Raw genomic sequence first — 26,795 nt, 5'->3', positions numbered from 1 at the left:
AGAAGGAGAGGACAAGCAAGAACACAACAAGACGCACTAAAACGGGGTAAATTGTTATTTATTTATTTATTGTTAAAAGAAAAAGGTGAATTTTACAAACGCTCGGTAGGTTGAATTGGTTTAAAAGTTAAAACTTTAAAGCGTAAACCTATTGAGGGAAAAAAAACTTCTAATTTTTACTTAAAAAGTTTTGATTCTGTTGATCAAAAAACTTTTTTGTCTCTGTTTATATTTTTGAAATGAGCATAGTAACTATCATTAGCAATAAAATTGATATATACTTTGAATGTGGTAAGATGCTCTAACACTAGTTAGTTGATGATTTTACTAACCGGTCAATGAATCAGGGGATCCAGAGGATGAATTCACTCTGACCAGGGGTTTGGAGAGGTGAAGATATCATCGGATCAATCGGCATACAATTACTTTTATATATAACTAAATTTTTTTTTTTTGATCAAAATATATAACTAAATTTTTATGTTGTCATTCTGATTAGGTTTAAACTTATGAGTTTGTCAACAACAAAATTTAGAACGGGAATTCTTTTATATACACTGTATTTTTATAACATTAAGTAATATAAAATATAGATTCGACTTTCAGTATATAAAAGTCTCTTTCTTTATTTGTGAACATAGTCAATTGATCAACTTTCGTGAAATTTTGTGTCCATTTTTTGGGTTTATTCATTTATATTTATCATTTTCTCGCATTCTTTACAACAATAATTGAATATATACGAGAGTATACTAATTATAAATTAGTTTCTCTTTTTTAAAAAGATAAATATTTAAAAAAAAAAATTGTTTCACAGAGATATATATTTTGTGTTTTCTATGAAAAGATTGTAAACTTCAATAAAATTAATTAATTTTATTGAATTACTATTATTTAAAAGATATTAAAAATTAAAAATTGCAAAAAATGATACATTTATTATATTAATTTAATGTGTTTTCTTAAATATGTGTTAAAATGTTAGAAGTGTATCGTTGTGAAACTTAAGGAGTACTAATTTACTGGTAGGTATTAAATTCGATAAATGATCCATTAATTATCATTTATTTTATAATTATCTGACATAAATTTTCTTTTATTACTGTGATTATTTAACCATAAGAAGTGAAGGATTTAAACCGTTTCTAGAAAAAATCTTACACATTATGTCTGTGAAGTGAAAATGGAAGAAGACACTGTTGATCCAAAGAAGAAAAAAGTTGGAAGAACACTTAATTCTCCGTATCAATGTGTTTCTGTCATCATTATTCCTGATGTTGATTATAATTAAGTAGATGTTGACAAAACAAAGAAGAAGAAAAAAGATTGAAAGTAACTTATAGATGCATTCAGACTAATAGAAATTAGCATTTAATCAAGAAGTAGGAGTGGAAGGCTAAACACTAATAGATGAGAAAAGCCAACACGCAAGACTTGTCTCTTCAAATACTTAATAATAATAATCCCTCCCTCTAAAATGTTGCTTGCTAATCACTGGAAGCAATAACGAAATTTGTAGCGTTTTCCGATCGCAAAAACGAAAGTGCTGTTGTCAGAAGAAACGGAATTTTTGACGAAATTGGGTAATTTGCTAACTTGGGGAAATAAAGCTCTTGTCTTTAAGCTCTGTGCCACTGGCCTACCCAAACATAGCATCAAATTTTCTCTGTCTTCTTGCTCTCTCTTGTCCTAAGATGATGTATGTATGTACCGTTTGTATGTGCATGTACATCATTTCCACAATGATGCTTGTACATTTCATCCATACGGTTTTTGATGATGCATGAGAAGTATGTGGTGTCACTAGCGCGTGAGAAGCGTGAAATTTCTTAAATTAACGTTATAATTTTCTTACGTTAAGTGTTTTTGTTTGTTTCTTGGACTCGTGTTTATAAAGTTGTGAATAAGTTATGAGAAAACAAATTAAGACAGGTCTGCCTTTGCTGGGGGAGTACAACCTGTATCTGGTCCGTTTACGATTTTCCAATTGGTTGTTTACCATTTATAAATGGTTGTATCCAAACATCTTTGTTCTTCTGTGGTTTTTGGGGTTTCTTATAACTAGCGATTTATTATTTCTTATGTGAATTATTTACTCAAAATACAAGCTTCGTAACCTAGTACGTACTATGAAAGGATTTATATCAATATGAATAATGAATGCAATTTTGTATTTTTTTGTCATTCTTTTTTGTCATCACGATTTTGTAATTTATTAGATAATTTGCTATATATAAATTCTGATATGCTAAATTTATATTCAAACACACGTAAATTTACTGTTAATTATAATTAGATGAGAATCTGTACTTTGTGCAGACTAATATATATATATATATAATAACAATTTTAATTTTACTGTTTTTTTTAATTTAAGTTATTAAATTTGTTACAAATTTTAGACTTATATTATACATTATTTAATTTCAATATTCATATTGACAAATAAGGCTTCTACATCTCACGGACCGACTCAGAGTGGACTGTACTCCTCTCTGTCGTGTCCTCTGTCCTCAGAACATCTGCTCTTCATGGATTCTCGAAGGTTCACCGCGGCTGAGAAAGGAAAAGGTCAGCTACAGCAGCACCACGAACAACCAAGTAAACGCATCAGAGCTCCGGAGATAGACACCTCTGCTCTCATCATGGAGAATAACCTAACTCTTATAGGACGAGTCTCAAATCCTAGAGAACAACCCATTAGACCCCTCATCTCTTCGCTCCCATGGAAATGGAGCCTCAAGGGCACTGTGGTGGGCGCAGACCTAGGCCAAAACTGCTTCCAATTTAGATTTGAACTGGAAGAAGACCTGCTCAATGTCTTGGCTAATAGACCTTATCACTATGCGCATTGGATGTTAATGCTTCAAAGATGGGAACCTACTCTGTCTCCGTTGTTCCCATCACAAATCCCGTTTTGGATCTGCCTCCATGGACTACCTCTTCACTACTGGCACGAGAAGATGATATATAACATCGGCCAGGGCCTAGGGGTACTAGAAGACTATCATATCTCCAAGATATCTACAAAAATAAGAGTCTCAGTGGATGGGCTACAACCTATTACTAAAACAGCTATCATCGAATTTGGGTCGGGTGATGAGTTACCTGTCACCTTGGATTATGATGGTCTGGAGAATCACTGTTCTCATTGCAACTGCCTAGACCATGAAGTTCGACACTGCCCCATGAAACTGAGTGCTAAAGGTACTGCTATGGGATCTTCATCTAGAGAAGAAGCGGATCAATCTTACCACCAACATTCCTCCCCCTTGCTCAGGAGAACAAGCAGCACCTATGAACACCACCAACATTCCTGCCATGGGATCTTCATCTAAGGTGGTGTTGGTAAATTTGTCTATCCGAAGGTGGTGTTTGTCTATTCATATTTACAAATTAATGTATTGATTATTTCTAGCTTTGTTTAATATTTTTATTATTGGGTATATATTTTAGATTAAAATTTAATAACCTGACTATTATTGCACAATTTCGATTTAAATAAAGCATTTTTGTAATTGTGAATTGAAAGCATTTTGAAAAAGTCACAGCTTCTTAAACATTATCAACACAACAATAACCATTAATTATTATATGTTATCAATAATTTATATCATGTTGTTCAAAAATAAAATCAATAATTTATATCTTAAGAACTAAAGAATTACAAAACATTATCTATATAGTTTTAAACACAAATAAGCCGAACAAAATACTATATAACAGATGATGATTCAGTGTAAAATCACGAAAAATGTGACAAATTCTAATATCGTGACATTTTAAAATCATGGACAATAACGAATCATTAGTTAAGTCATTAAATTATATATACATTAAAAGTAGAGCCGTGCCTTATGTGTTACTAAAAAAGCATTTGCCTCAGGCCTCACCAAAAAATAGATACTTTAGGGGCCCCAAGTTCTTGTTTAGGGTATTGGTAATATAAATTTAGTATGATGTTATTTTCACTTGAATTCATGTTAGGATTTTAGTCACAATTCACAATAGATATAGGACCTTAAACAATGAATACATGTCAAATCTTGTATATGAAAAGTGGCTAGAGAATCTTAATGCTTTTATTGTAGCTTAAGTTAGATAGGAAAGTTTCGTTCAAAAAAAGTTAAATAGAAAAATCATTTTATAATAGTGTTGAACTGCTAATTAGTTATTTTAGTTACTAATTTTATAAAATACATCCAAAATGTATTGATACTACTGAATGGCCTAAGAGCATCTCCAACCCATAGCTATTTCTACCTCTATAATAGCATTTAGAGGTGAAATTGCTCCAACCCACCTCTATTTCTTCCTCTATAATAGAGATCTCTATTTTTTCCTCTATTTATAGAGGAAGAAATAGCATTCCTCTATTTTTTACTCTACATTTAGAGATTGCTATTTTAGAGGAATACATTGGAGCATATCCCATCTCTATTATAGAGTTCCTCTATTTTAGAGGTGAAAATAGCAAAATACATTGGAGATGGTCTAACTATCATATACTTGTATAAAATTATTTTCTTATAAATGTTGATTATGGAAATTTGGCAAAATAATTTCTTGAATATAAGAAAACATATTATGTCTTAGTCCTTTTTACTGTTTTGTTTAAATAATGTTTTGAAAAAAACTGTTTTGTATAAAAAAAGTTACAAAGAAATTCTTTTGTTTTCAGTAATTTTATATTTAAAAATTTGTATTACAATTTCCAAAGTTGAAACAGAAACATATATTTCCAAATTTTAAATGAAACATTTATTTTTAAGTTTGCTTTAGGCCTCAATATGCCTTGGCACGACACTGATTAAAACTAATAATTCAGACTAAACTCATTTTTATGCATATGGTTGCTCATCCGCCAATGTCTCCGGCTACGTAAGAAAGTTAGCTCTCACACCTTACGAGATCATACAACACGCACGAAAAAAACTAAACATGATACATCCATCAACATATACGACCAAACACCAAATGTATCATTACTAAATATTTCTTGCTATCTTGGCGAAAACGACATCATCAATTTCATGTTGTTTGTCTATTTAAAACGGGGGAATAATGTTAAAAGAATATACATGTAAATAATTAGTCGATAAATAAATATGTATTAGCTTGTATGCTTTACTTTTACCTATTATTTTATGTCGATTAATACATGACATTGCCAAAAAAGTGCGATTATATACTGATGGAATACTACCAATGAATTGATGTTAAAAAATTGTAACTAAAGAAATTAGAAACTACGAGAAAGGGAAAAAGAAGCAAACTGTCAAAGTGAGAAACAAGTGGTATTTATCTGAATAATAATAAGCAAGGCGATAAAACTCATTTCTATAAGCAAATATTAAAACTATATATAAACATCTAGATAAAAGGGTATCTTCATATAAAAGAAAACAATAAATACGAAATGTTGTAAATAATAAAGGGGTGAAGAAGGTCATGTGAGGTCTCATCATGAGTTCTTACTTTGTGCATGCGCTTCGATTTTCTACATGGCAGTCGCAGATATACCCACTTTACCCCATCTTCTGCAATTTAATTTTTATTGAACATCTACAATACTTAGCAGTAAAGTTATTCTTAATCAAATAAATTACTAAAAATTAGTATAAACATTCAATGACGTTAGTAAAAGCTCTTTCTTAATAAAGTCTTCCTAAACAGACTATAATCAACTACTAGCATACTTTACGTACGATGGTATATCTCGCGCCACTAAAAAGCAACATAGGTTGAGGTTCTCTTAATAGAACTCACGACATGTCAAGAACCAAAAGTACTAGACATGATCTTTTATGTTACCAGTTAAAAAGAATATGATATCTTACTTTAGAGAAGAACACATGTTGCGTTTGTCTTAGTAATAAATTGTTTTGGATGATCTTATGATAAGAAGAATATTTGTGAAAGAAGAAAATTGGTTTTTTTAAAATATATTTCCCACTTACAAGGTCAAATAAAACCTCTGTGACCTTGACAAAAAAAAAAAACCTCTGTGACGATGATGTTGATCTCAAAGTCAGCATTTGCTTTTTCCATTGCATCATAATAATACTTGACATCTCTATTTTAGTGGTTACGGTAAACGCAGATAAGGATGTCAAATGAGCTCAGTGACCATCAGACCATGGATTAGCCAAAATCAAAACCCAAATGGTAAATGAGGCCTAAATATATTAAACCCAAAAATTAAAGTTGTTTAATTGGATAAAAGTCCATTAAACCTAAATTAGATGGACTTAATCCACTTAGACATGGACAATCCAATAAACACAAGAATTTAGAATTTTTTTAATTTTAGTGGTAAAATCACACATTATCCACCAAAATAGCAAATCACGTTTTTCTTAATAATGTCAAAATGAGTTATAGCTCATGAGCTGGCTTATCTCATCTCTATTTTTCATGAGTATGATCTATGTTTTCTAGACTCATTTAATAAATGAACTTAACTCAAGCTTAAATTAGATTACGAGTTATATGAGCAATTTTTAATGATTATGAGCTAACTCATAAGCTTGGTCGCTTTTATACTCTATATATATATGACTTCTATTTTTCTTATGTAAAAAAATATAGTTTATAAATTAATCATATTTATTTTCTAAAATTAAAATGTAAAACCAAAATGTTATAAATATATACAATTTTTTTGTCAACTATAAATATATACAAAAAAGTAAAAGAATATTGATATCAATCCTCATATCATATATCTTTAGAATTAAAATCTAAAACAAAATATTTCTAAGACTCTCATGCAGAATATATCTTAACGATTTGTATAGATGAAGATTTTGAACATGAATCATCTCAAAACTCTTATGTAGAATAGATTTTAGGATCACTAATTTAGCTTTGATTTAATTTATTATTAGGTATTATATTTATTCAGTATTTAATATTAATGTTTTGGATTAATTTTTATTATATTATGAAAAATATTTTTTTTTCTATTTTTTTTTTCTAATTATTTTCTAATTATTTTTCTAATTTTATTTTATTTGTATTGATCGCAAATTAGCTCATTTAACTCATGATCTAGATGATATGAGTTCGAGTTTACATATTGAAGCTCATATAATACATGAGCTGAGCTGAACTAACTCATGAAATATTCTAGCTCACTGTGAGTTGAGCCGAGTTGAGTGAGGTAACTCATTTTGACATCCCTAGTTTTTCTACCAAAACCATAAAATTATGTTTTTCCGCCAAAACCGCAAAATCATGTTTTTCACCAAAAGCGCATAATAACGTTTTCCTGCAAAACCGTAAAAAAAAATCCCCCAAATTTGTAAAATCATGTTTTCTTGCCAAAATTACAAAATCACGTTTCCCGCCAAAACACAAATTAACGTCTTTCCGCCAAAACTGCAAATTCACGTTTTTTTTGCCAAAACCATAAATTCACGTTTTTTGCCAAACCGCAAAATTATATTTCCCGGCAAAATAAAAAAATTGTATTTTTTCACCAAACCCGTAAAATCACGTTTTCCCGTCAAAACAAAAAAAATGTTTTCCTACCAAATTTGTAAAATCATGTTTTTCGCCAAAAGCACAAAATTATCTTTTCCCGCCAAAACCGCAAATTCACGTTTTTTTGCCAAAACCGCAAAATTACGTTTTTCTCACCAAAAATGTAACTTCATAGTTTTATAAAAAGAATGATTTTACGGGTTGACAAAAAACATGATTTTGATAAATTTTACGGTTTTGAAAAAAAAATTTACAAATATAGCGGGAAAACTTTTTATTTGCCGGTTTTGGGATTGGGAGCTTGGAAATGTCAAAATCACGTTTTCCTGCCAAAACCGTAAAAAAAAAAAAAATTCCCCCAAATTTGTAAAATCATGTTTTCTCGCCAAAATTACAAAATCACGTTTCTTGCCAAAACTGCAAATTAACGTATTTTCGCCAAAACTGCAAATTCACTTTTTTTTGCCAAAACCATAAATTCATGTTTTTTGCCAAACCGCAAAATCATATTTCCCGCCAAAATCGAAAAATTATATTTTTTTCAGCAAATCCGTAAAATCACGTTTTTCCGTCAAAACCAAAAAAACATTTTCCCGCCAAATTTGTAAAATCATGTTTCTCGCCAAAAGCGCAAAATCCTCTTTTCCCGCCAAAACCGCAAATTGACGTTTTTTGCCAAAACCGCAAAATTACGTTTTTCTCGCCAAAACCGGCAAATAAAAAGTTTTCCCGCTATATTTGTAAATTTTTTTTTTTTCTAAAACCGTAAAATTTATCAAAATCATGTTTTTTGTCAACCCGTAAAATCATCATTCTTTTTATAAAACTATGAAGTTGCATTTTTGATAAAATCAATAAAAAAATTATTTGTCGAACAAAAATATAAAATTTATATTTTTGGGCCTCTAGTTATGGTTCTATTTAGAATTGGTCTTATTTGGACGGTGGTTATTTGGACTTTGATAATTTATGTCCAATAAACGAGATTGTCCAAATGGACGAGCTCATTTGGACATGGACATCGGATTGACATTTCTACGTTCACAAAAGCATACTGCATAGTTAGTACTAGTATATTATTGTAGTCTAATTATAAGTTACTATTCACATATATAGTATACTAGGGGTTGTCCCGCGCTTCGCGCGGGGTTCGAAGAATGGTTTTTGATTTTATGTTTGTTCAGATATATTCGTTGGTACAGGGTTGTCCTTTGCTAAGGTGTGTGTGAGTAAGTTTGTCCGAGTAATGTGTTTTAGTTTTTATTTTGTTATATATTGTCAAACTGAAAGGTGTAATTGTTTTTTGTGTGTGTTACATTGTGTAAATACTGATGCAATTGTCATTTAGTTTTGATATATTTTAATAATTAGTATTGAGTGCGTCGTAAAGATTCTAGGTTTGAAAGAGTTGAAATTTTTTTGTATAATATAGTTGATATGGAAACTAAGTTTATGGTCTATTAAGTTTGAGGTTTTGTTTTAAGTGTGCATTTTGTAGAACTGGATTTGTAAAAATGAAGAGAGAAGTAATTTTATTATTATGGTTAAATGGGTAGGAGACTGATGGGTTTCATTGTCTGATGTGTATCTTTGATTGGAGAATAATGTTAAGGATTGTCGAACTGCTTGATAAACACAGATGTTTGGGTAGTGGTTAGGAGTTGTAGGCTAATGAGACTTCTTCTTTTTTTATCGTGGCGCTCGCTCACCACTTTTTGTAGATTTAATAAAATCTCTAGGAAATTTAAATGTCTGGTTGGTGTTCTTTTTCTAATATTTGGTTATTATTATTATTATATAGAGCATAATATTTTTGTGTTTATACCTTTGAATAATGGAAAATGTTGTGGTTTTTTTTCAAAGATTGCATTCTATTAAAATTAATGAAAAAAAAACATTATAGCCCAGGCCAAGGCGAAAAAACATCATATCATCCTAGAGATCATCAATTAGTTTCATTGGAGTGAATCAGGAAGCCTTCTTCAGTAGAGCGAGTGTCAGATCGAGCTAACGAAATTTTTGTGTTTGCGATAATAATATAGATGCGGTTGCTTTCGATATCTCCATCCTTGCTGCAGATTTTCGTTTCCCTGTAATCTGCCTCTTCTTAGTCTATTCTCATGTTTTCTACAGCTGTTTTTATTTTCCTTTAAACCTATTGTAATAACTAATAAGTGGCTCCACCACATACTTTTAAAAAATGGAAATGTTTTTTTTGTTCATAACACCATTGAAATTAATTATGAGAAATTGTTTTAAATACCATTTTAAATATTATCTTCAAGCAAACAATAACGTAAGTTGAGTTTAAGGTTTATTGTTTAGAACTATCTATGGGGTGTGTATAAGTGATTTTAAACATTGATAAATGCTTCGTAAATGCTTCAGGAGTCTTAGTTTAGTTATTTTCATCACAAACATAAAGTATTTATGAAAATGATTATTATTTAATAAAAATTTTGAAAAGTGGCATCAAATTTGTAGTAAAATTGCAAAAAAATTCCTTGAAAATAATAAATACTTTCAAAATACATTTTTGTTAAAATAAAATTAATGAAATATTATTTAAAAAATAAAAATTGAATATTTTTGTAGGGCTCCTAATTTTCTAGGATCGGCTATTTAAAACAAATATTTGTTTAGAAGAGGTTTGTAAGACTAAGTTGTGGAGAACTACTGCGTAGAAATTTTGTTAAAGGATTACGGTATTGGGTTCTGGTTTCCAGAAAAAAAAGGTAAATAAGCATGGTATTGCTAATTAGTTAATATTGATTGTTAAGCTGACAATCTTTAGAAAGAAAGAAAAATGGCTAAGAAAAGCCACAGACAAACTGGTTTGAGCTAATGTAATTTTTGGGACAAACTAAAAAATAGCCAAAAAATCCTTTTTGCTTCGCTAATTTCCCAAGTCCATGAAGATAGTTGACTTTTAAAAGCTTAGGTGTGAATTGACCCAAAAAAAACTTTGGTGTGAAGGGATGGGTTCAGATCCGAAGAAACCACCATCCAGTCCCATATTTAGTTAATGTGTTCAGAAGTTAGAACAACATTTGATCTCAATTTTTGTATATCATCCGTTTACCTCTGTCTCTGTGTCATATTTCGGCTCCGATATACTTGATTACATATGGCATGTTTTTACGGCTATGTTTAACAATGCAGATGTATCATCATTCCATCAAGTATATCCAGATACGTTATTTATTTGAGCAGGAAAGGACACGAAAACATGATGTAACATTAAGATATTAATTGGATTGAGTTTAGATTGAACACAGTTAACTTCATCTGTCTATACAAAGTAATTCTTTTTTTGTAATAGAACTAACCAGTATTTGGTTTAGGCCTAGGGGGTGGCACTTGTGCTAATGTCATGTTTTCCGAACTTGGAAAAAGTTTTTTTTGGGCGTAGCTCCTGATCTGTTGTAAATCAAATAGGCATACTAAGAATGAATAGAAAAGATGCCAATGTATTCTATTATTAATATTCAAACCAGCTGAGCTCAAACCTGAATTACTGAGACTGAACCAACAAATCCTATAGACCAAACCAGATTCCTCTTGCTCAAGCCGAGAAGAACATCCTTGAAAAAAATAGCAGTGTGGGCCGTGGAGGTTGATATCGTCGTTTTGTTAGCCATGGTTTTCTTTGTTTCTTTTGTAACGTGTATTTGCGTAAGAGATAAGTGAGAGAACTGACTGGGTTTTATGGTGCGAAGATGAAGGAAGTGGAGAGATTAGTTCCGCTTCGATTAGAAGCGCAATAATGAAGCTTAGTCGTGGAGAAGAGCGTTATACCATAGAATCTGAGCAGGAGATAATATTAAGGTTTTGCCTACTGGTGGAGATGAGGGAGATCAAGTGACATGGAAGCGTCTGTGCGAGGCGTTTTTTAATAACTGAGACTGAGCCATGTGATAATGGGCTGGTAAGAAGAGTTGTAGAAAGAAAAAAAAGAGGGTGGCCTGATATGGATGTTGGCTTGAAAAGAATTTTGCTTGGCCCATATTTTAAGTTATCTGCACGAAGGAGAAAAGTAGAAGAGGGAATGACGTGGAGGACTGAGAGATGAGATGAATGACGTGGCAAGCTGAGGTGAAGGGAAGTTCTCCTTTATATATATAGATGGTTCAAGAGAGATGGAAAATCTAACGAGTCTTTCTACCTCGCACTCAAAAGTAGAATATTACCTACCACGCTCGTTGTCCCAAAACCAACTTTGTCACTCGTTTTCGTGGATTCTTCGTTTTATTACAAAAATTTCTCACAAGAAAACAATATCAGTAGCACTGTTTCTTAACCAAAAACTTCAAGATGACATTGTTTATTTTATTTTCGTTACTCGTGGGCTTTATTTAATCACAAGTCAAAGCCCACTTTATCTAATTGTAAATTGCTCCCCAGATCCTCCTATTCATTTCTACAAAGATTTGTATTTCATAACACTAAAGACACGGATGAGCTGAGAGACCAAACAGAGCCACACCGCTACGTGTATACGTCATTCTCTCAAGACGTACCACCAGAAGCAGCCATGGACTTTTCTTCAAGATGATTGCCTTCGTGATGCTCCTCTTCCTTCTTGGCATTGAGAAACCGACCGCCACATCCTCTAGGTCGTCTTATCGCATGCAAATGACGAGACTCATGCAGATACGGCTGCGAATAGACACTCAAGATTCACCACCCAACTCCAAGGAAACATAACAACACGCGGCGTATTCTTACCTTACGCGACTTGACAACTTTATTCTGGGATTCAAGCTTTGCTCTGGATTGCCTACGTCTCAGTATACCGTGGTATTGCTTTGCGTTGACAAAAACAGGTTCCTCGACTGCATCAGATGGTAAAGGCACACATTGTTGCTGGACTCCCATTAAATGTGCATGTACCTGAAATGATGTGAAAAATGCTGTTAACATGATCCAAATCAAGAAATCGTTGTAATACACCATACCCCGGTTTCATAAGGTCGTGGTGGATACGCTTGTGGGTTTGGTGCAAAGATACTTCTGTAGTAAGGATCTGGATATGGGTAGTGTCCAGGTGCCTTCAACGTAATAATGAACAAATCTGTTACTTGTATATTGTGTGAGAATGCACAGAGTGATATAGTAAATGGTCACAACACGCAGAGCCGAGTGAAACATTGACCTTTGACCCCTAAAACTTTTAGGAATTTTTTTTGGTTTAAAACTTTCAGGAATTGATATGCGTAAACATAACCCTTCAAATTGTTAATAATTTTTTTTAATACATGTCTTACTAAACTGTCTATAGTCCCCAAAATCTGGACCTGCCTGCCAAGAAGTAGCCACACTACAATTTGTCAACTAGAAGGTCTAAAGCTATGTTGGCTTCAAATTAGTAAGGGAATCAAATATTTCACAGATTAACTATTTGATTAAACTCATTAGCAGTTATAAAGAGAGGCTTAATAAACGTTTATTATTTACACAGATAAAAGAGTTTCAAAAACTAAACTAAAACAAACATACAGTTCTAATGGGCCTTGGTCACTGAGAGATGTGTTTACCATGGAGTGAGGAAGCTGTTCCGAGTAGACTGCAGAGTTTCTTCCTGGAGGAATTGGTGGTTGGATTTGGAATTGAGAATCTTTATGTTCTTGTTTGTCATGAGTTTCTATTTTATCTGGACAAGAATACACCAAACTTAACCAAGAGAGCACCACCAAGAATCAGTGAGAGACACATGAACATGAGAACTAGGGAGCAAGTTAGTGTTATAATCTATTTTTCAGAAAGCTTAACTTGGAATAAGAGCAACATAAACATGAAATGAATTAAAGAGAGAGAGAGGGCAGAACCAGAAAGATCATGGACTGAAGAAGCCATGACTCATGAGCAGCTTTAAATGTCCAAAAACACAACTCTGAAAGTTCCAAAGAAGGAAGAAAACATCAAAACAGTAAGTGCATGGCATGGTAAAGCAACTAATCATGAATCAGAATTATCAAAATCCAATAAATCCATGACCAAGAAAATCATAAAAAAAAGTACCTACTGCAATTTTCAATGTGTCTCTTCTTCAAAGTCTCCGAGAAGAAAAAGAAAATAAAGAGAAGAAATAATCAACAGAAAAAGGAGCGAGTGTCGTTTTCTTCCCTTCCGCAAGTTATTCCGCAATTTCACACCTCACACTTCAGAGCGTCCTTCTACATCAGTCATAAACATGATGCCGTCTTTCCGCTTCAGGAAGTTGGAAAACAGCAAGGTTTGCAATAGTCGATGCGGACGACGCAATATCAAGCGTACAAGTGGAGAATGAGAGACACGTAGTAGATTACGGGCAGATCATAATCTAATGGCTCTGCCCCAAATAGCTCGCTGTCTGATTTAGTCCACGGCTTTCTACGGGTCTACCTCTACCCGCTACCCCAATTAAAATATTATTTTCCCATTATGAGTCATCGAAAGCGAACCGTTCTCTTTTGTTCGAATTCCAGAGACAAGAAACTAAATCTCGGTTTGGTTTGGTTTCTTCATGCACACACTTGATATCTATACACCAAACCAAATTCGAATTCGAATCGTGTCAGCTTATTTGTGTGTTTAAGACCAAAACAGTTTAAAATCACAACAAAAATTTCAGTATTCCAACAATTGTATGGTTATATAAAAATTATACAAAAAAATTACGTACATTTTTCCTTGGTTCGAATATCTTTGTAATATTCTATAAAAGGTTTGGTTGGGGTTTATGGCAGCACATGGAAAGCTAAGATAAGATTATTCTTGATGACTCATGTCATCACCTAGTTCGTTCTCTGAGAATATTCCGAAGAATATTTCTTCTCAAACCAACAATTATCATGTTTGAAAACTCAAACCACATCAATTCAATTATTTTATGAAGAAGCTTAAACCAAACCAAATCAAAAACAAATCCCAATAAACAAGTGAAAATAGAAAGTAATTGAAAGCTTAATACACTTCCACGTGCCACTGCTTGTTCTTCCTGAGCTGAGAAAGCTTGGCGTCCCAGCTCTCACCTCTCTCCTCCGCAACTCTCTTAAGCGTATCTTGAATCCCAGGCATCATTCCTTTAAGCCCACAGAAGTAAATATGAGCTCCGTTATCCAGAAGCTTGAAGATCTCATCGCTATACTCTTCGATCTTGTCCTGCACGTACATCTTCCCACCTTTCTTGTTCTTCTCTTCTCTGCTCAACGCCTTGTCGAACCTAAAGTGATCCGGGTGGTCTTTCAAGTACTTGCTGAACTCATCGTCGTAGAGAAGGCTGTCGGTGTTGGCCACGCCTAAGAAGAGCCAAGCTAAGCCGCCAAATTTGTAGTTTGGGACGTTTTCCATGAACAGTCGACGTAGGTAGCCTCTGTAAGGAGCCACGCCTGTTCCCGTGGCTATCATTATGTGCGTCGCGTTTGGATCGTTCTCTGGTAATAGCATTACCTTCCCGGATGGACCTGTGATTTGAATCTTGTCTCCGGGTTTTGAATCACAAAGGAAGTTGCTGCAGACTCCGTTCTTTGAAGGGTCTTCTTTACCAGTCTCGGGGTCGTAGTAAACAGCTCTGCGTACACACAAACTCGCTGTTTTACCATCAAAGAAGTCTCCATACCTCGTTGATGCAATAGAGTAAAGGCGCACATTGTGTGGAGCTCCTGGTTTCTTCGGGTTCTCACCCTACAGCGCGCCAAAAAAATCCAGTTCGTTAATAGATAATTTTGAAGACAATGAGAACCAATGTAATGGCACGAAAGGGAGGTGACTTACGGGAGGGATGACACCGTAACTCTGTCCTTCCCAGTAAGGAAGGTTACCGTCATGATCGATAACGATGTGGCAAGTCTCTCCTGGAGCTTTGGGGCCAACGACTCGCTCCACGGAGACAATCTTAGCTGTGTAAGAATCTTTGGGTTTGTACAAGTTCAAAGGAGGATCAGTGGGGTCTTCCAACTCTACAGGAGAGACATTAACCTTGGAGCTACTTGCTTGTTGAACCGACATGCATAGTGTTGTGTTCGAGTACCGTTTTGCATCTCTTATGGTACTTGTTTTCTGGGTCAACGCCAAGGAAGATGACCATGGCTTGGTGTTGAAGCTGATGCTATTGTTTTGCTGCAGGATGAAAATCGACACAACACAAGCAAACGAGGGTTTAAGATCAAACTCAGAAGCAATGAGAAAATCAAGCAAACATATCTCAAGGAATGTGACTGGACATAGCTAGGGGAAAGACAATAGAAACCAAAGATTATGTGTACAAAGACAGGTCATGGTTAACCTTGTGAGAGCTTTTCGTTTTGTTTACTGAACACTAGAGAAAATAGGACGCTGTAAGGAGAGAGAGAAAGGAGGGATCACCTTGAAGACAGATCTTGTAAGAGAACGTTCGTTACCAATTGAAACAGAGACAGCAGCAGCCTGTAGTGAAATGAAAGATACATGGGATTAAAACTCTCTTCTGATATGAAATGAAACAACTTTTGTGCTTCGTTTTCCCGACAAAATAAATTCAATAAATTCGTTAATGGAGGAGGAGGAAAACAAAAGCAGATTAAAGATCATAAAACCCCCCAGATCAATTAAATCAAAAGTTTCTCTCGTTTACTCCGCAAACAGACAAGACAAGTTTAAGTGCACTAGCTCGGATCAAATCCCTAAAACATAGAATTAAAAAAAAGCAATCGTTGACTAAAACTTTCTGACCTGAGAAACAGCAGAGTGAGACATTGTTATGGATCGGAGAGAGGGTGATGGTAAGGGGGGGGCACTAGTATGATCCTTTGATCATGGGGGGAATAAGGGTTTATTTATAAGTAGAGTAAGGCTACACGATCCTTTGAATCTCCTCAAAGGCCAACCCCTTCCTCCTTTCCTCTCCCTCTTTTGGACTCCTCCAGGGTTCCAACTGACGCTTATGCACACTTTTGTTAATTAATTATTTTCTTATCAACCAACCCAATTGAGTAAGAATAATTAATTGTATATTATCTTCCAGATAACCGAACCAAATCGGCAAACAAATTTTAACCAAACCAAATCGGCAAACAAATTCAAACCGAACCAAATATATCCGCGTTTTAGAGCATGTACATTGAGGTATCATAAGAGGGTTATGGGCCTGGGTTCACAGGTTTTTAATTTGAAAAAAAAAGAAAAATGGGTAATATTACGTGAACCGGGCCTCTCTCGTGAACTTGTGTGAGACGAGTTCAACACACGTGGAGGCACCAGATTGGCTGGACGGAGTTGTGATGACGAGCTGCAAAAGAGGTGTTTCGAGTTATTCTCCTCATTTCCTCTTTTCTCCCAAATAGCTAGGGTTTGCGACTCGAGAGGCGATTCTTGTAGCTACGGCGATCGAGAGGTCTTTTGTTCATAAAATCGAGGAGGGAGTGTCTCTTGATCGATCTCAGGTTCGTTTTCGAGTAGAGTTACGTTGTTAGGGTTTGTTTACACGGGTTTCATCGATTCGATCTGAAGTTGAATTGGGGGTTTCTCCTCCAATAGAGTCTGGAGGAGAGATCGATTACGAGGTTTGTAGTGAATCGATCTTTTAGGGTTCCATCGAGTCTCAGAACTCAAATCAAGGGTTTATTTGTTAGGGTTCCATCGAGTCATTGATTTTTTTGTTAGGGTTCGATCGAGTCTGGGATTTGAAATCGATTAGAGGTTTTTTTTATTAATGGTTGAATAGAGTCGATCTAAAATCGATTTGGGGGTTTATTTGTTTGGGTTCTTTGTTTGGGTTCGTTAAAGATTGGGTTGTGTTTCCGAGTAGATTTGAAATCGATTAGAGATTAGTGTATCTCTTACTTAACTGTTTCTGTTAGTTAGTTTAATCACATTGGGTTGTGTTTCATTGTTTGGGTTCAGTTATTTGTTTCTCTTACCGGTTCGTTCTAATCATTTCTTCTTTCTGGTGCAGATGGATCCCGCAGAAGAAATAAGACATTCAAAGAAACAAAGGGAGAACTGCAACATGTTATGGTTCGTCCAGGATTCACAGTACGGGATTCCAAGAAGGTGTGCTTGCGGTGGGAAAATCATTGACGAGGTCCGGGGGAAGGAAGACTACGACAGTCAGCCTGGAAAGCGCTACTTCACGTGCATCAACTATGAAGTAAGTTCTACTTTCTTAAGAATGTTCTTAAAATAAATAAAAACAGGATCTGAACTAATATTTGTTTTCTGTTGTCAACAGGGATGATCGGTTGCATTATAGTCATCCTTGGGTGGTTGGTGTCCAGGAGGAGATCGAAAGGATGAGGAAGCGTCTGGAGGATGCTGAGGAGGAGATCAAGGGGGTGTGGAATCTCAAGTTCCAGATTCAGACCCTGCAGGTAATTATATTTTCATGTTATTTTAGAAGTAACCTTGTATGTAAGTCCTTAATGAGTAACTAACACTGTATTACTGTTGTTTCCATTGGCAGGAACAGTTTAGAAGCCTCACTGTCCAGGTCGCCACCCTGGAGAAGGTGTGCTTCGACTGAAAATCAGAGGTAAATGTTTAAAACCCATCTTATGCTGTGATGTATCATCTTGTTTGGTTCCTGTGATTGTATTAATTTTCTAAACTAGACCTAGAGCGAAAAGTACAGTCGAATTAAAGATGGGTTAGTTGGTTGCTTGCTCTTAATGGTTGAAGTAGTAGTTGATTGTATTAAGTAGTCGATTTGATGTGTCATTACTTCTCTCTGTGAAGTAGTTGCTTGCTCTATTAGCTTTTATATTCAATGTTTGGCAGGTAGAGTTTAATTTTTAACTTCTATCTAAGCTAAAACTAGTTTAAATAGAGAACCAAAACCCCATTAACTTAATAGAATCATGGAACACTTTTCCGGGTTAGTTTCGCTACTCTGTTCGCAGAGCAGTCCAGCAATGGACTGCGAGTATGCTGAGGCTGTAGCGAACTCTCCCGGCTTAGTGAAACTGGCAACTAAGAGAAAGTGGACAACAAAAGAGGACCTTGTGCTCATCAGTGGTTAGCTGAACACGAGAAAGGACCCTATTGTCAGTAACGAGCAGAAGGTTACTTCCTTCTGGAAGAGAATTGAGGCGTATGTTAATCGTAGCCCTCTGCTCACTGGCTGCGTTCCTAGAGAATGGAGTCAGTGTAAGCAGAGGTGGGGAAGGGTCAACGAGCAGGTCTCCAAGTTTGTGGGAAGTTATGAAGCGGCTCTGAAGCACCAATCAAGTGGTGAAAATGAGGATGATGTCATGAAGGCTGCTCATGAGATCTTCTTCAATGATTATCAAGCGAAGTTCACCATGGAACACTGTTGGAGGGAACTGAGACATGATCAGAAGTGGAAGTCAGTTTTTAAGTCAAGAGATGGCGGCAAGGAGAAAAGGAAGGAAGCTGAGGAGGTGATACCTGAGGAGGAGGTTAGACCGCCTGGTGTTAAGGCTTCCAAAGCAGCCAAACGCAAGAGGCACGGTCATGAAGCTGCTTTCGATCAAATTGAGAGTATCTTGGCTGAGAGAAAGAAAATTTCTCAGCAGAAACTCCTAGATCGTCTTCTTGCCAAAACTGATCTATCTCCTAATGAAATCACCCTAAAAAACAAACTCATTTCTGAACTCCTTGATTGAATTGGTTAACTTGCTTGCTCGAATCTCTGTTTTTTCTTTTGTCGAATCTTGGTTTAGTTATTAACTTTGAGGTTGCCTTTTTCTTTTGCAGGTTTCTATGTCACGGGTTGCTGTGTCTTTTGCTGGATCACGGGTTCATATGTCTGGATCACGGGTTGCTATGTCTGTTGCTGGTATTAATAAGTATGTTGTTGCTCTATTTTTACGGGATCAGTGTAGTCTTTTGTATGTTTCTACACTGATGTTGCTTTATGATGAACGTATGCAGTGGAGTCTTTCTCACACTGCTACTATGTCCTTTTCTCTGTTTCGACACTAGTTTATTTAAGTCACGGGTTGTACTATGTAACAAAGAAGCATATATAAATATGCTCTTGATGTATGTTTCAAAATCAGAACTCAACTACTTCTCTTTCTGTCTCTGTCTTTGAATTTCAAAATTTCAAGAACACAACTTCTGAAACACTTGATCAACTACCTCTCTTCCTTGATGTCTTTCTGAAACACTTGATCAACTACAAACGAAGAGGACAACTTCGCTTCTACTGCCTCACCCAACCGAGAACAACACAACCAACGTAAGATCTTAATTACATTATAATACTTTGGCATAAAACGCTTCAGCCAACGTAAGCTCTTAATTACATTATAATACTTAGGTTAAACGAGATTGACATGATCAGACTAACGCAATGTTTATGTGGGATTTGAACTAGAGAAAAAAAATTGATAATTTGTTATATTTTGGAGTAGAGAATAAATTTGATAATTTTTTATATTGTGGACTAGAGAATAAAATTGATAATTTGTTATATTTTGGAGTAGAGAATAAAATTGATAATTTTTATAAAATTGATAATTTTTATTTTTTTGAACTAGAGAAAAAAATGAAAATTTGTTATATTTTGGAGTAGAGAATAGAATTGATAATTTATTATATTTTGGAGTAGAGAATAAATTTGTTAATTTGTTATATTGTGGACTAGAGAATAAAAATGAAAATTTGTTATATTTTGGAGTAGAGAATAAAATTGATAATTTTAATTTTTTTGAAAAAAGAAAGAATGTCAAGCTCCTCAAATGATGAAGTATATGAAGTCTTTGAGGAAATGGTGGACCAACAAATCGATGATTTCATCGACTCTGTTCTAACCAAAGAGCCGAAGAGACGAGCATACATCGAAAGAGATCGGGAACAAGGACACAATCAACTATGGCAGGATTACTTCAGTGAAAATCCTACATACACACACGACATGTTTAGGCGGCGTTTTCGAATGAACAAGTCTTTGTTCCTTCGCATTGTCGAACGCCTAGGTAATGAAATTCCATACTTTCAGCAACGAAGAAATGGTCATGGAAGGAACGGACTCTCTACACTTCAAAAATGCACTTCAGCCATCCGATCGTTGGCATACGGTCAAGCGGGAGATGTCAATGACGAATATCTCCGACTTGCGGCAAGTACTGCAATTTTATGTTTGGAGAATTTGCGGAAGCGATAATACATTTGTTTGGAGAGGAGTATCTAAGAACACCTACAACAGAAGATCTTCAAAGACTACTTGACGCTGGAGAGGCACGCGGGTTTCCGGGGATGATAGGCAGCATCGATTGTATGTATTGGGAGTGGAAAAACTGCCCTACGGCTTGGAAAGGTCAGTTCACACGTGGTTTAGGAAAGCCGACAATTGTCTTAGAAGCTGTGGCATCACAAGATCTTTGGATATGGCACTCATTTTTCGGATTACCAGGTACCCTTAACGATATCAATGTTCTTGATCGGTCACCAGTTTTTGATGACATTTTACAAGGTCGAGCACCTAAAGTGAAGTTCAAGGTCAACAACCACACTTATCGTATGACCTACTATCTCACCGATGGAATTTATCCTAATTGGGCAACATTTATCCAATCCATCCCGCTTCCTGAAGGTCCCAAAGCCCAAAAATTTGCAGAAAGACAAGAATCAGTCAGAAAAGATGTCGAACGGGCATTTGGAGTCTTGCAATCGAAGTTTGCAATTGTAAAAAACCCTGCTCTAAAATGGGACAAGGAAAAGATAGGAAAGATAATGAGAACGTGTGTCATATTGCACAATATGATAGTAGAGGATGAACGACACGGATACAGTCTAGCTGATACATCTGAGTTCGAGTGAGGAGAATCTAGCCAAAGTGCCAAGGTGAAAACGAGAGAAAGTGTGAATGTCGATATGCTTAACATTCGCAATCAAATTCGGGATCCAGGCGTACATGAGCGTTTGAAAGCTGATTTAGTTGAAAATGTTTGGAAAAAATTTGGTAATCGTGATGAATAATCTTTGTATGTTCATGATTTTTCAATGTATTGAATAAAAACTTTTCATAAATAATGTAAAATATTTAGTAAGTTTTTTTTAAAAAAATATTTTTTTTTGGATGAAAACTTATATTTTTTTATTCCTATGAACCCGGATTTGAGGTTCATTGATGGAGGAGCACAATTGATCCGGATTCAACACTGTTCACGGGCCCACAATTAAATACATAAAAAATACATATGAACCCCAATAGGGGGTTCATTGATGTACATGCTCTTATGTATTTCTTTCTTGTTCTTTTTGGTACAGAACAGACAAAGATAAAAGCATCATTAATCGAAATTCTTATGGTGGAGTTTTTAACAGGAACACATCTTTTAACTTTTAACTAGAAAACTTAAGAACATGTTCTTAAATATTTTAACCGATTATATATTCTACTAAGAACCCCACCCTAAAAATCTTCCATTAATCATGGTCTAATAAAGATGTTTGCTTTCTACATCAATAACGATTCACATTAGTATGTAGACAAACGCATCATTATTTTTTGAGAAACAATTTTAGAAATAATGAACTCGCCTACTTGGTATCATTATGAATCTGATCACAAGTAACAGACGAATTTTGTAATTTTGGACGAAAATAAATGAGAGCAGAAGCCACCATCAAAGCCACACCGGTGACTCCACACACGAAGCTCCCCACAACCAGCACGTGATTCATCAGGTGACCATCATCTCCCCGGTCTTTTGGTGCCGACGTCACTACTGGAGATTTCACCGCACTAGGCAATATCGAGCCAGAAGGTGACGACGATGATGGTGTCGAATCTAGCTCGTTCCAAGAAGGGGGTCCAAAGAAGGACGTCATTTCCGATGATGATTCGCTTGGCTCGTAGTAGTACTCTAGTCCGTGATCCGCCGGTCGTAATTCTCTAGCGTCTACCGTCGTCGTCGCTTCTAAGATAATGAATACGATCACGAATGAGACCAGAGGTGTCGGAAACACAGCGGTTCTTTGTGAAGCCATTAATTTGTGCTTTTGGAGAAAGTTTCAGCAAGGTACAAAGTCCATCCCGTGAAGTGAACGAAGGCTGGTATTTATATGAGAAAATATTGTAGTGCAAAGTATACGATTCATGAAGAGACGGTGCCGTTTTTAAAGTAACAATCCCGTGAACAAGCAAACGGCCTATCGATTGCAAAATGTTTTTATTTATTACAGCAGGTCGACTAACAACAGTGTCTCTCGACTCTTGTGCTTTTTGTCTGAATCCGGTTTTAAAATTAAAATTTCTCGTGAATTTCTTTGTCGGAGATTGGCCCTAAATTTACGGGAATTTTAACGAATTAAAGTACGGAAAGTGTCAGATTATATTGCCATAGGATAAAACGAAATATAGTTTAATAGTAAGATTTTGAGAAAACGAAATGGCACAAAGGGTCGTATAGACCAGAAAATAAGCATTTCTAGTTGAGTGGTATCCAAGGTTTCTCTTTCTGTAAAGCATGAAATAAACCTCTCCTTTTGTTTTGTTGAAGTCGAATCTTTATTCGAAAGGGGGGCAATTTCTCAAAGAATTAGAGACTCAAAACTTAGATTTTCACGGAAGATGTATGTACTATGGGTAGGGATGTTGTCATGGGCAAAAAAACCCGGCCCGGCCCGAACCCAAACTAAACCCGCCCAGAAAATACCCTAAACTATAAAACCCGAAAAAAACCCGGTACTATTAGGGTAACTCGCGAAAAACCCTAGAACTTTAGGGTTACCCACGGGTACCCGAAAAAACTCTTTTTTGAGTTTTGTGGTTTTTTAGTTAAAGTTTTATAGTTTTAACTTAAATTTATATGTATTGAATATTTAATTTTAATCATGTTTTGTATTAAATTTGATTAATTTTCAATTATCAAATTTATTTTCTGTATAAAGTAACAAATAAAATTTTCATCATTCATAATTTTCAATTTGCAAATTTATACTATATCCATAATGTAAGTAAATAAATAAGTTATAGAGAGTGCAAAATTTAATAGTGGGCATTGTATGTTTTGATTTATACATCTAATTTTTGATTTCAATCATTTAAATCCTTAAAAATTAGGGTAAAAGTCGTCCTTTCAATTATATATATATATATTTAAAAACCCATAGGGTACCCGAAACCCGATAGGGTAAAACCCGAACGGGTAATTTATAAATCAAGACCCGCCCAAAATAAACCCGCGAATTTTGAAAACTGAATATACGGATTTTGGTTTTTAAATTCCAACCGGGTTTAGGGTACCCTATGGGTAAAAACCCATTGTTAACATCCCTAACTATGGGGTTATATCAGTCTTATAAGAAAGCCAGTTTATTTATAATGGACTTGGCCCAAATACTCACTAAACAGCGATTCTAATACTAAAGATTTTTTTCTTACAAGATAAGATAAGGAGAGGTCGTCCATGCGATTGACATATACCGCCACGTCATCAATGGAAGAAGAAGAACACAAATCCCGCGCCCTTTTGTGTTTTTCTTCTTCTTCTTGACAGTTCAATAAACCTCCGATGAGGTAAAAAAGATATATCGCCACTTATTGGAAATGGCTAATTACTCTCGTCCCCATCTCTGTCATTGTTTGACTCGGCTTGCCACCGTCAAACGAAACGCCGTCGTTACAGTCTACGGTCAACGGAGGCGCACCGGCCAGGAGTTCGTCGATGGCGTATTAAGACTCGCCGAAGGGTTGGTTCGTCTAGGCCTCCGAAACGGAGATGTCGTCTCTATTGCTGCTCTTAACAGGTCAAATGCATGCGTGATTTATCTAACATGTTTTCATTTTCTTTGGGTTCCTGGCGTTGACCGTCATTATTTTCCGTTGACTTCCTTTAAAGTGAATTAGAATTTGGCTGTTTTAAAAGTTTTTTTGTCTTGTCCTTACAGTGATCTGTTCTTGGAGTGGTTATTGGCTGTTGCATTGGTTGGAGGAATAGTTGCTCCTTTGAATTACAGATGGGTCAGTAATCACTTTCTTAACTCCAGTTTTGTCTGAAATTATTTGATGGTAAAAAAAAAACGTTTTACATTACATCTCTTTAGTAGATTTTGTATATGGGAAAGAGAGAGTTTTTGACAGCTCTTTTTTTTTTTGCCAATGGTTAGAGCTTGAAAGAAGCAAAACTGGCGATGCAGCTGGTAGAACCTGTGCTCTTGGTCACCGATGAGGCCTGTGTCTCGTGGTGCATTGATGTACAGAATATCGATATACCTTCATTAAAATGGCGTGTGTTGATGGAGTCTACCTCAACAGATTTTGCAAGTGAACATAACCAATGTATGATTTGTGTATATAAACCTTCAATACTCAACGGTTAGGAGCTAAAGCTAATGACCTTATTGTCTTGTTTCCGGGCAGTTTTAACAACCGAGATGCTTACACAGAATGTCCTGGTGCCTTCCTTATCGACAACATACGCTTGGGCTCCTGATGATGCTGTTGTGATATGCTTCACTTCTGGTACACGCAAGTTGAGTTCTGTTTCATGTGTTTCTCCTCAGCTTACTTAATCTCCTTTTGTTTCTTCTTGGCAATAGGTACAACGGGAAGACCCAAGGGTGTGACGATAAGCCACTTGGCGTTCATCACACAGTCTCTAGCTAAGATTGCCGTTGTTGGTTACGGTGAGGATGATGTACGCCTTTTACCTCCATTTATCTTCTTGTCTTCAGCTAAAAAGCTGAATATACTTCTTTAAGTAGGAGCTTGAAAATTCTCTTTTCATCGTGTAATTTTATTTTCTGCAGGTGTATTTGCATACATCACCATTAGTTCATATCGGCGGTCTGTCATCAGCCATGGCCATGCTAATGGTCGGCGCTAGCCATGTTCTGCTGCCAAAGTTTGATGCCAATACAGCTCTCAAAGTTATGGAACAACAACATGTTACTTGTTTCATCACCGTCCCAGCTATGATGGCTGATCTTGTTTCTGTCAACAGGTAAACTAGACAAATGAGAAGTACGTATTGGTCTTTAAAAACTGTTAATGATCTGAAACTTTTATTTGCTTCCTAAGGACAAGGAAAAATGGAGCTCAAAACAGCTGCGTGAGAAAGATACTAAACGGAGGAGGTTCTTTATCAACCGAACTCCTAAAAGATGCCGCAAAAATCTTCCCAAGAGCTAAAATATTCTCAGCATACGGTGAGTTATTGTTATCTTTATAAGTCAACCATTTTCATTGACCTTTTATGCGTTTTTTTTTTGGTTTGGTATTAAAGGGATGACAGAAGCGTGCTCTTCGCTTACCTTCATGACTCTCTATGATCCAACAACACAAGACTCTTGTAAAGTGACATATCCTTCGGTTAATCAACCAAAGCAAGGCACATGTGTTGGAAAGTCTGCTCCTCATATTGAACTGATGGTTAAGCTCGATGAAAATTCATGGAGGGTTGGGAAAATTCTAACTCGCGGACCACACACAATGCTTGGATATTGGAGTCTTCATGAAAATGCTGTAACATCAGAATCCAGCAGGAATGGAGCTTGGCTTGACACAGGTGATATTGGGACCATCGATGAGTTTGGTAACTTGTGGCTCATAGGTCGGTCCAGTGGACGAATCAAAACTGGTGGCGAGAATGTTTACCCTGAAGAGGTTAAACTTCCAACACAAGATTGGCCTCAAGTTTTGTGCTTCTTTGACTTGTGATTGAATCCATTATATAATGTGTACAGGTCGAAGCTGTTCTGTTAGAGCATCCCGGGATTGTGTCTGCTGTAGTTATAGGAGTCATGGATGTTCGTCTTGGTGAGATGGTCGTTGCTTGTGTTCGTTTACAAGAGAATTGGACATGGTCTGATGTCGAAAACCGCGGCAGCCGAGATCCCGAATTGTCTAGTGAGGCACTGAAGCATCATTGTAGAACACAGAATCTTACAGGGTAACATATCTTGAAAAATGGATGAAAATGTTACCGCTTCTGATTTCTTCTCTCTTATATTTGGTTAGTTGATCCATGATACGTATGAAATGTGGACAGGTTTAAGATTCCGAAGAGGTTTGTCAGATGGGAGAAACAGTTTCCATTGACAACAACTGGTAAAGTGAAAAGAGACGAAGTCCGAAGAGAAGTTATGTCTCATTTCCAACTCTTGACTAGCTCTCTCTGACCACATTACATTCTAAGACTTTTTTTTGTATGATAAAGAATTGGACAAAAATCTCAAATGGACGAAATGACCAAAAATTAATCTTCCACCACCTAAATTATTCTACAGGGTCAATATGAATCCTTCGATCAAATCAATTCTGTTTTAATGAGAACCATTGGATCAAATCACTGAATGGACCTTGTTAATTTGAAAACATTAGAATAAAAAGCTATTATCATATATGGAAATATAACAAAACATTGATATGTCATCTC

At 35.6% G+C, this 26,795-nt stretch overlaps 4 protein-coding genes and 1 long non-coding RNA gene across 6 annotated transcripts; 2 read left to right on the top strand and 3 right to left on the bottom strand.

The window, feature by feature from the left end:
• Positions 1-11,717: 11,717 nt before the first annotated feature.
• LOC103840389 (nuclear transcription factor Y subunit A-7) lies at positions 11,718-13,722 on the bottom strand. 2 transcript variants are annotated; one of them, XM_009116890.3, is made up of 6 exons: positions 13,514-13,722; positions 13,317-13,381; positions 13,026-13,141; positions 12,447-12,539; positions 12,217-12,381; positions 11,718-12,147 (listed from the first exon to the last, which is right to left on the bottom strand). In XM_009116890.3, the coding sequence occupies exons 2-6, from the start codon at positions 13,342-13,344 to the stop codon at positions 11,998-12,000; spliced, it is 552 nt and encodes a 183-aa protein (XP_009115138.1). In that variant the 5' UTR covers positions 13,345-13,381; positions 13,514-13,722; the 3' UTR covers positions 11,718-11,997. The 2 variants fall into 2 exon arrangements, with proteins under 2 accessions (XP_009115138.1, XP_009115137.1); XM_009116889.3 differs by having other exon boundaries at positions 13,510-13,718.
• A 571-nt stretch (positions 13,723-14,293) lies between these two features.
• Positions 14,294-16,440, bottom strand: LOC103840388 (ferredoxin--NADP reductase, root isozyme 2, chloroplastic). Its single transcript, XM_009116888.3, has 4 exons — positions 16,180-16,440; positions 15,835-15,894; positions 15,244-15,588; positions 14,294-15,153 (listed from the first exon to the last, which is right to left on the bottom strand). The coding sequence occupies exons 1-4, from the start codon at positions 16,201-16,203 to the stop codon at positions 14,434-14,436; spliced, it is 1,149 nt and encodes a 382-aa protein (XP_009115136.1). The 5' UTR covers positions 16,204-16,440; the 3' UTR covers positions 14,294-14,433.
• Positions 16,441-16,677: 237 nt separating this feature from the next.
• Positions 16,678-19,484, top strand: LOC103840385. Its single transcript, XR_004451987.1, has 5 exons — positions 16,678-16,889; positions 17,402-17,596; positions 17,678-17,816; positions 17,909-17,977; positions 19,162-19,484. It is a non-coding gene; the product is annotated as an uncharacterized LOC103840385 (long non-coding RNA).
• A 2,323-nt stretch (positions 19,485-21,807) lies between these two features.
• Positions 21,808-23,569, bottom strand: LOC103840384. Its single transcript, XM_009116886.3, has one exon. The coding sequence runs from the start codon at positions 22,402-22,404 to the stop codon at positions 21,955-21,957; it is 450 nt and encodes a 149-aa protein (XP_009115134.1). The 5' UTR covers positions 22,405-23,569; the 3' UTR covers positions 21,808-21,954.
• Positions 23,570-23,791: 222 nt separating this feature from the next.
• On the top strand, positions 23,792-26,635 carry LOC103840383 (2-succinylbenzoate--CoA ligase, chloroplastic/peroxisomal). Its single transcript, XM_009116885.3, has 10 exons — positions 23,792-24,165; positions 24,307-24,379; positions 24,526-24,697; positions 24,779-24,880; positions 24,958-25,055; positions 25,168-25,361; positions 25,439-25,566; positions 25,644-26,023; positions 26,104-26,309; positions 26,409-26,635. The coding sequence occupies exons 1-10, from the start codon at positions 23,966-23,968 to the stop codon at positions 26,536-26,538; spliced, it is 1,683 nt and encodes a 560-aa protein (XP_009115133.1). The 5' UTR covers positions 23,792-23,965; the 3' UTR covers positions 26,539-26,635.
• The last annotated feature ends 160 nt before the right edge of the window (positions 26,636-26,795 follow it).

The sequence above is a fragment of the Brassica rapa genome, chromosome A09 (assembly GCF_000309985.2).
Source record: "Brassica rapa cultivar Chiifu-401-42 chromosome A09, CAAS_Brap_v3.01, whole genome shotgun sequence".
Classification (NCBI taxonomy): domain Eukaryota; kingdom Viridiplantae; phylum Streptophyta; class Magnoliopsida; order Brassicales; family Brassicaceae; genus Brassica; species Brassica rapa.
Note: the sequence above shows the minus strand (reverse complement) of the source record. Positions and strands in the feature narration are given on the sequence as shown.

What these genes read in the sequence shown, in the direction of transcription:
- LOC103840388 (XM_009116888.3), bottom strand. Translation starts at nt 16,203, where the DNA reads ATGTCTCACTCTGCTGTTTCTCAG. An exon ending in CTCACTCTGCTGTTTCTCAG is followed by an intron (nt 15,895 to 16,179) that starts GTCAGAAAGTTT and finishes ATTTCACTACAG; the next exon opens with GCTGCTGCTGTCTCTGTTTC. An exon ending in TTACAAGATCTGTCTTCAAG is followed by an intron (nt 15,589 to 15,834) that starts GTGATCCCTCCT and finishes TTCATCCTGCAG; the next exon opens with CAAAACAATAGCATCAGCTT.
- LOC103840383 (XM_009116885.3), top strand. Translation starts at nt 23,966, where the DNA reads ATGGCTAATTACTCTCGTCCCCATCTCTGTCATTGTTTGACTCGGCTT. An exon ending in TGTGATATGCTTCACTTCTG is followed by an intron (nt 24,881 to 24,957) that starts GTACACGCAAGT and finishes TCTTGGCAATAG; the next exon opens with GTACAACGGGAAGACCCAAG. An exon ending in TAAAATATTCTCAGCATACG is followed by an intron (nt 25,567 to 25,643) that starts GTGAGTTATTGT and finishes TTGGTATTAAAG; the next exon opens with GGATGACAGAAGCGTGCTCT.
- LOC103840384 (XM_009116886.3), bottom strand. Translation starts at nt 22,404, where the DNA reads ATGGCTTCACAAAGAACCGCTGTGTTTCCGACACCTCTGGTCTCATTC.
- LOC103840389 (XM_009116890.3), bottom strand. Translation starts at nt 13,344, where the DNA reads ATGGCTTCTTCAGTCCATGATCTTTCTG. An exon ending in TTCAGTCCATGATCTTTCTG is followed by an intron (nt 13,142 to 13,316) that starts GTTCTGCCCTCT and finishes ATTCTTGTCCAG; the next exon opens with ATAAAATAGAAACTCATGAC. An exon ending in AACAGCTTCCTCACTCCATG is followed by an intron (nt 12,540 to 13,025) that starts GTAAACACATCT and finishes ATTACGTTGAAG; the next exon opens with GCACCTGGACACTACCCATA.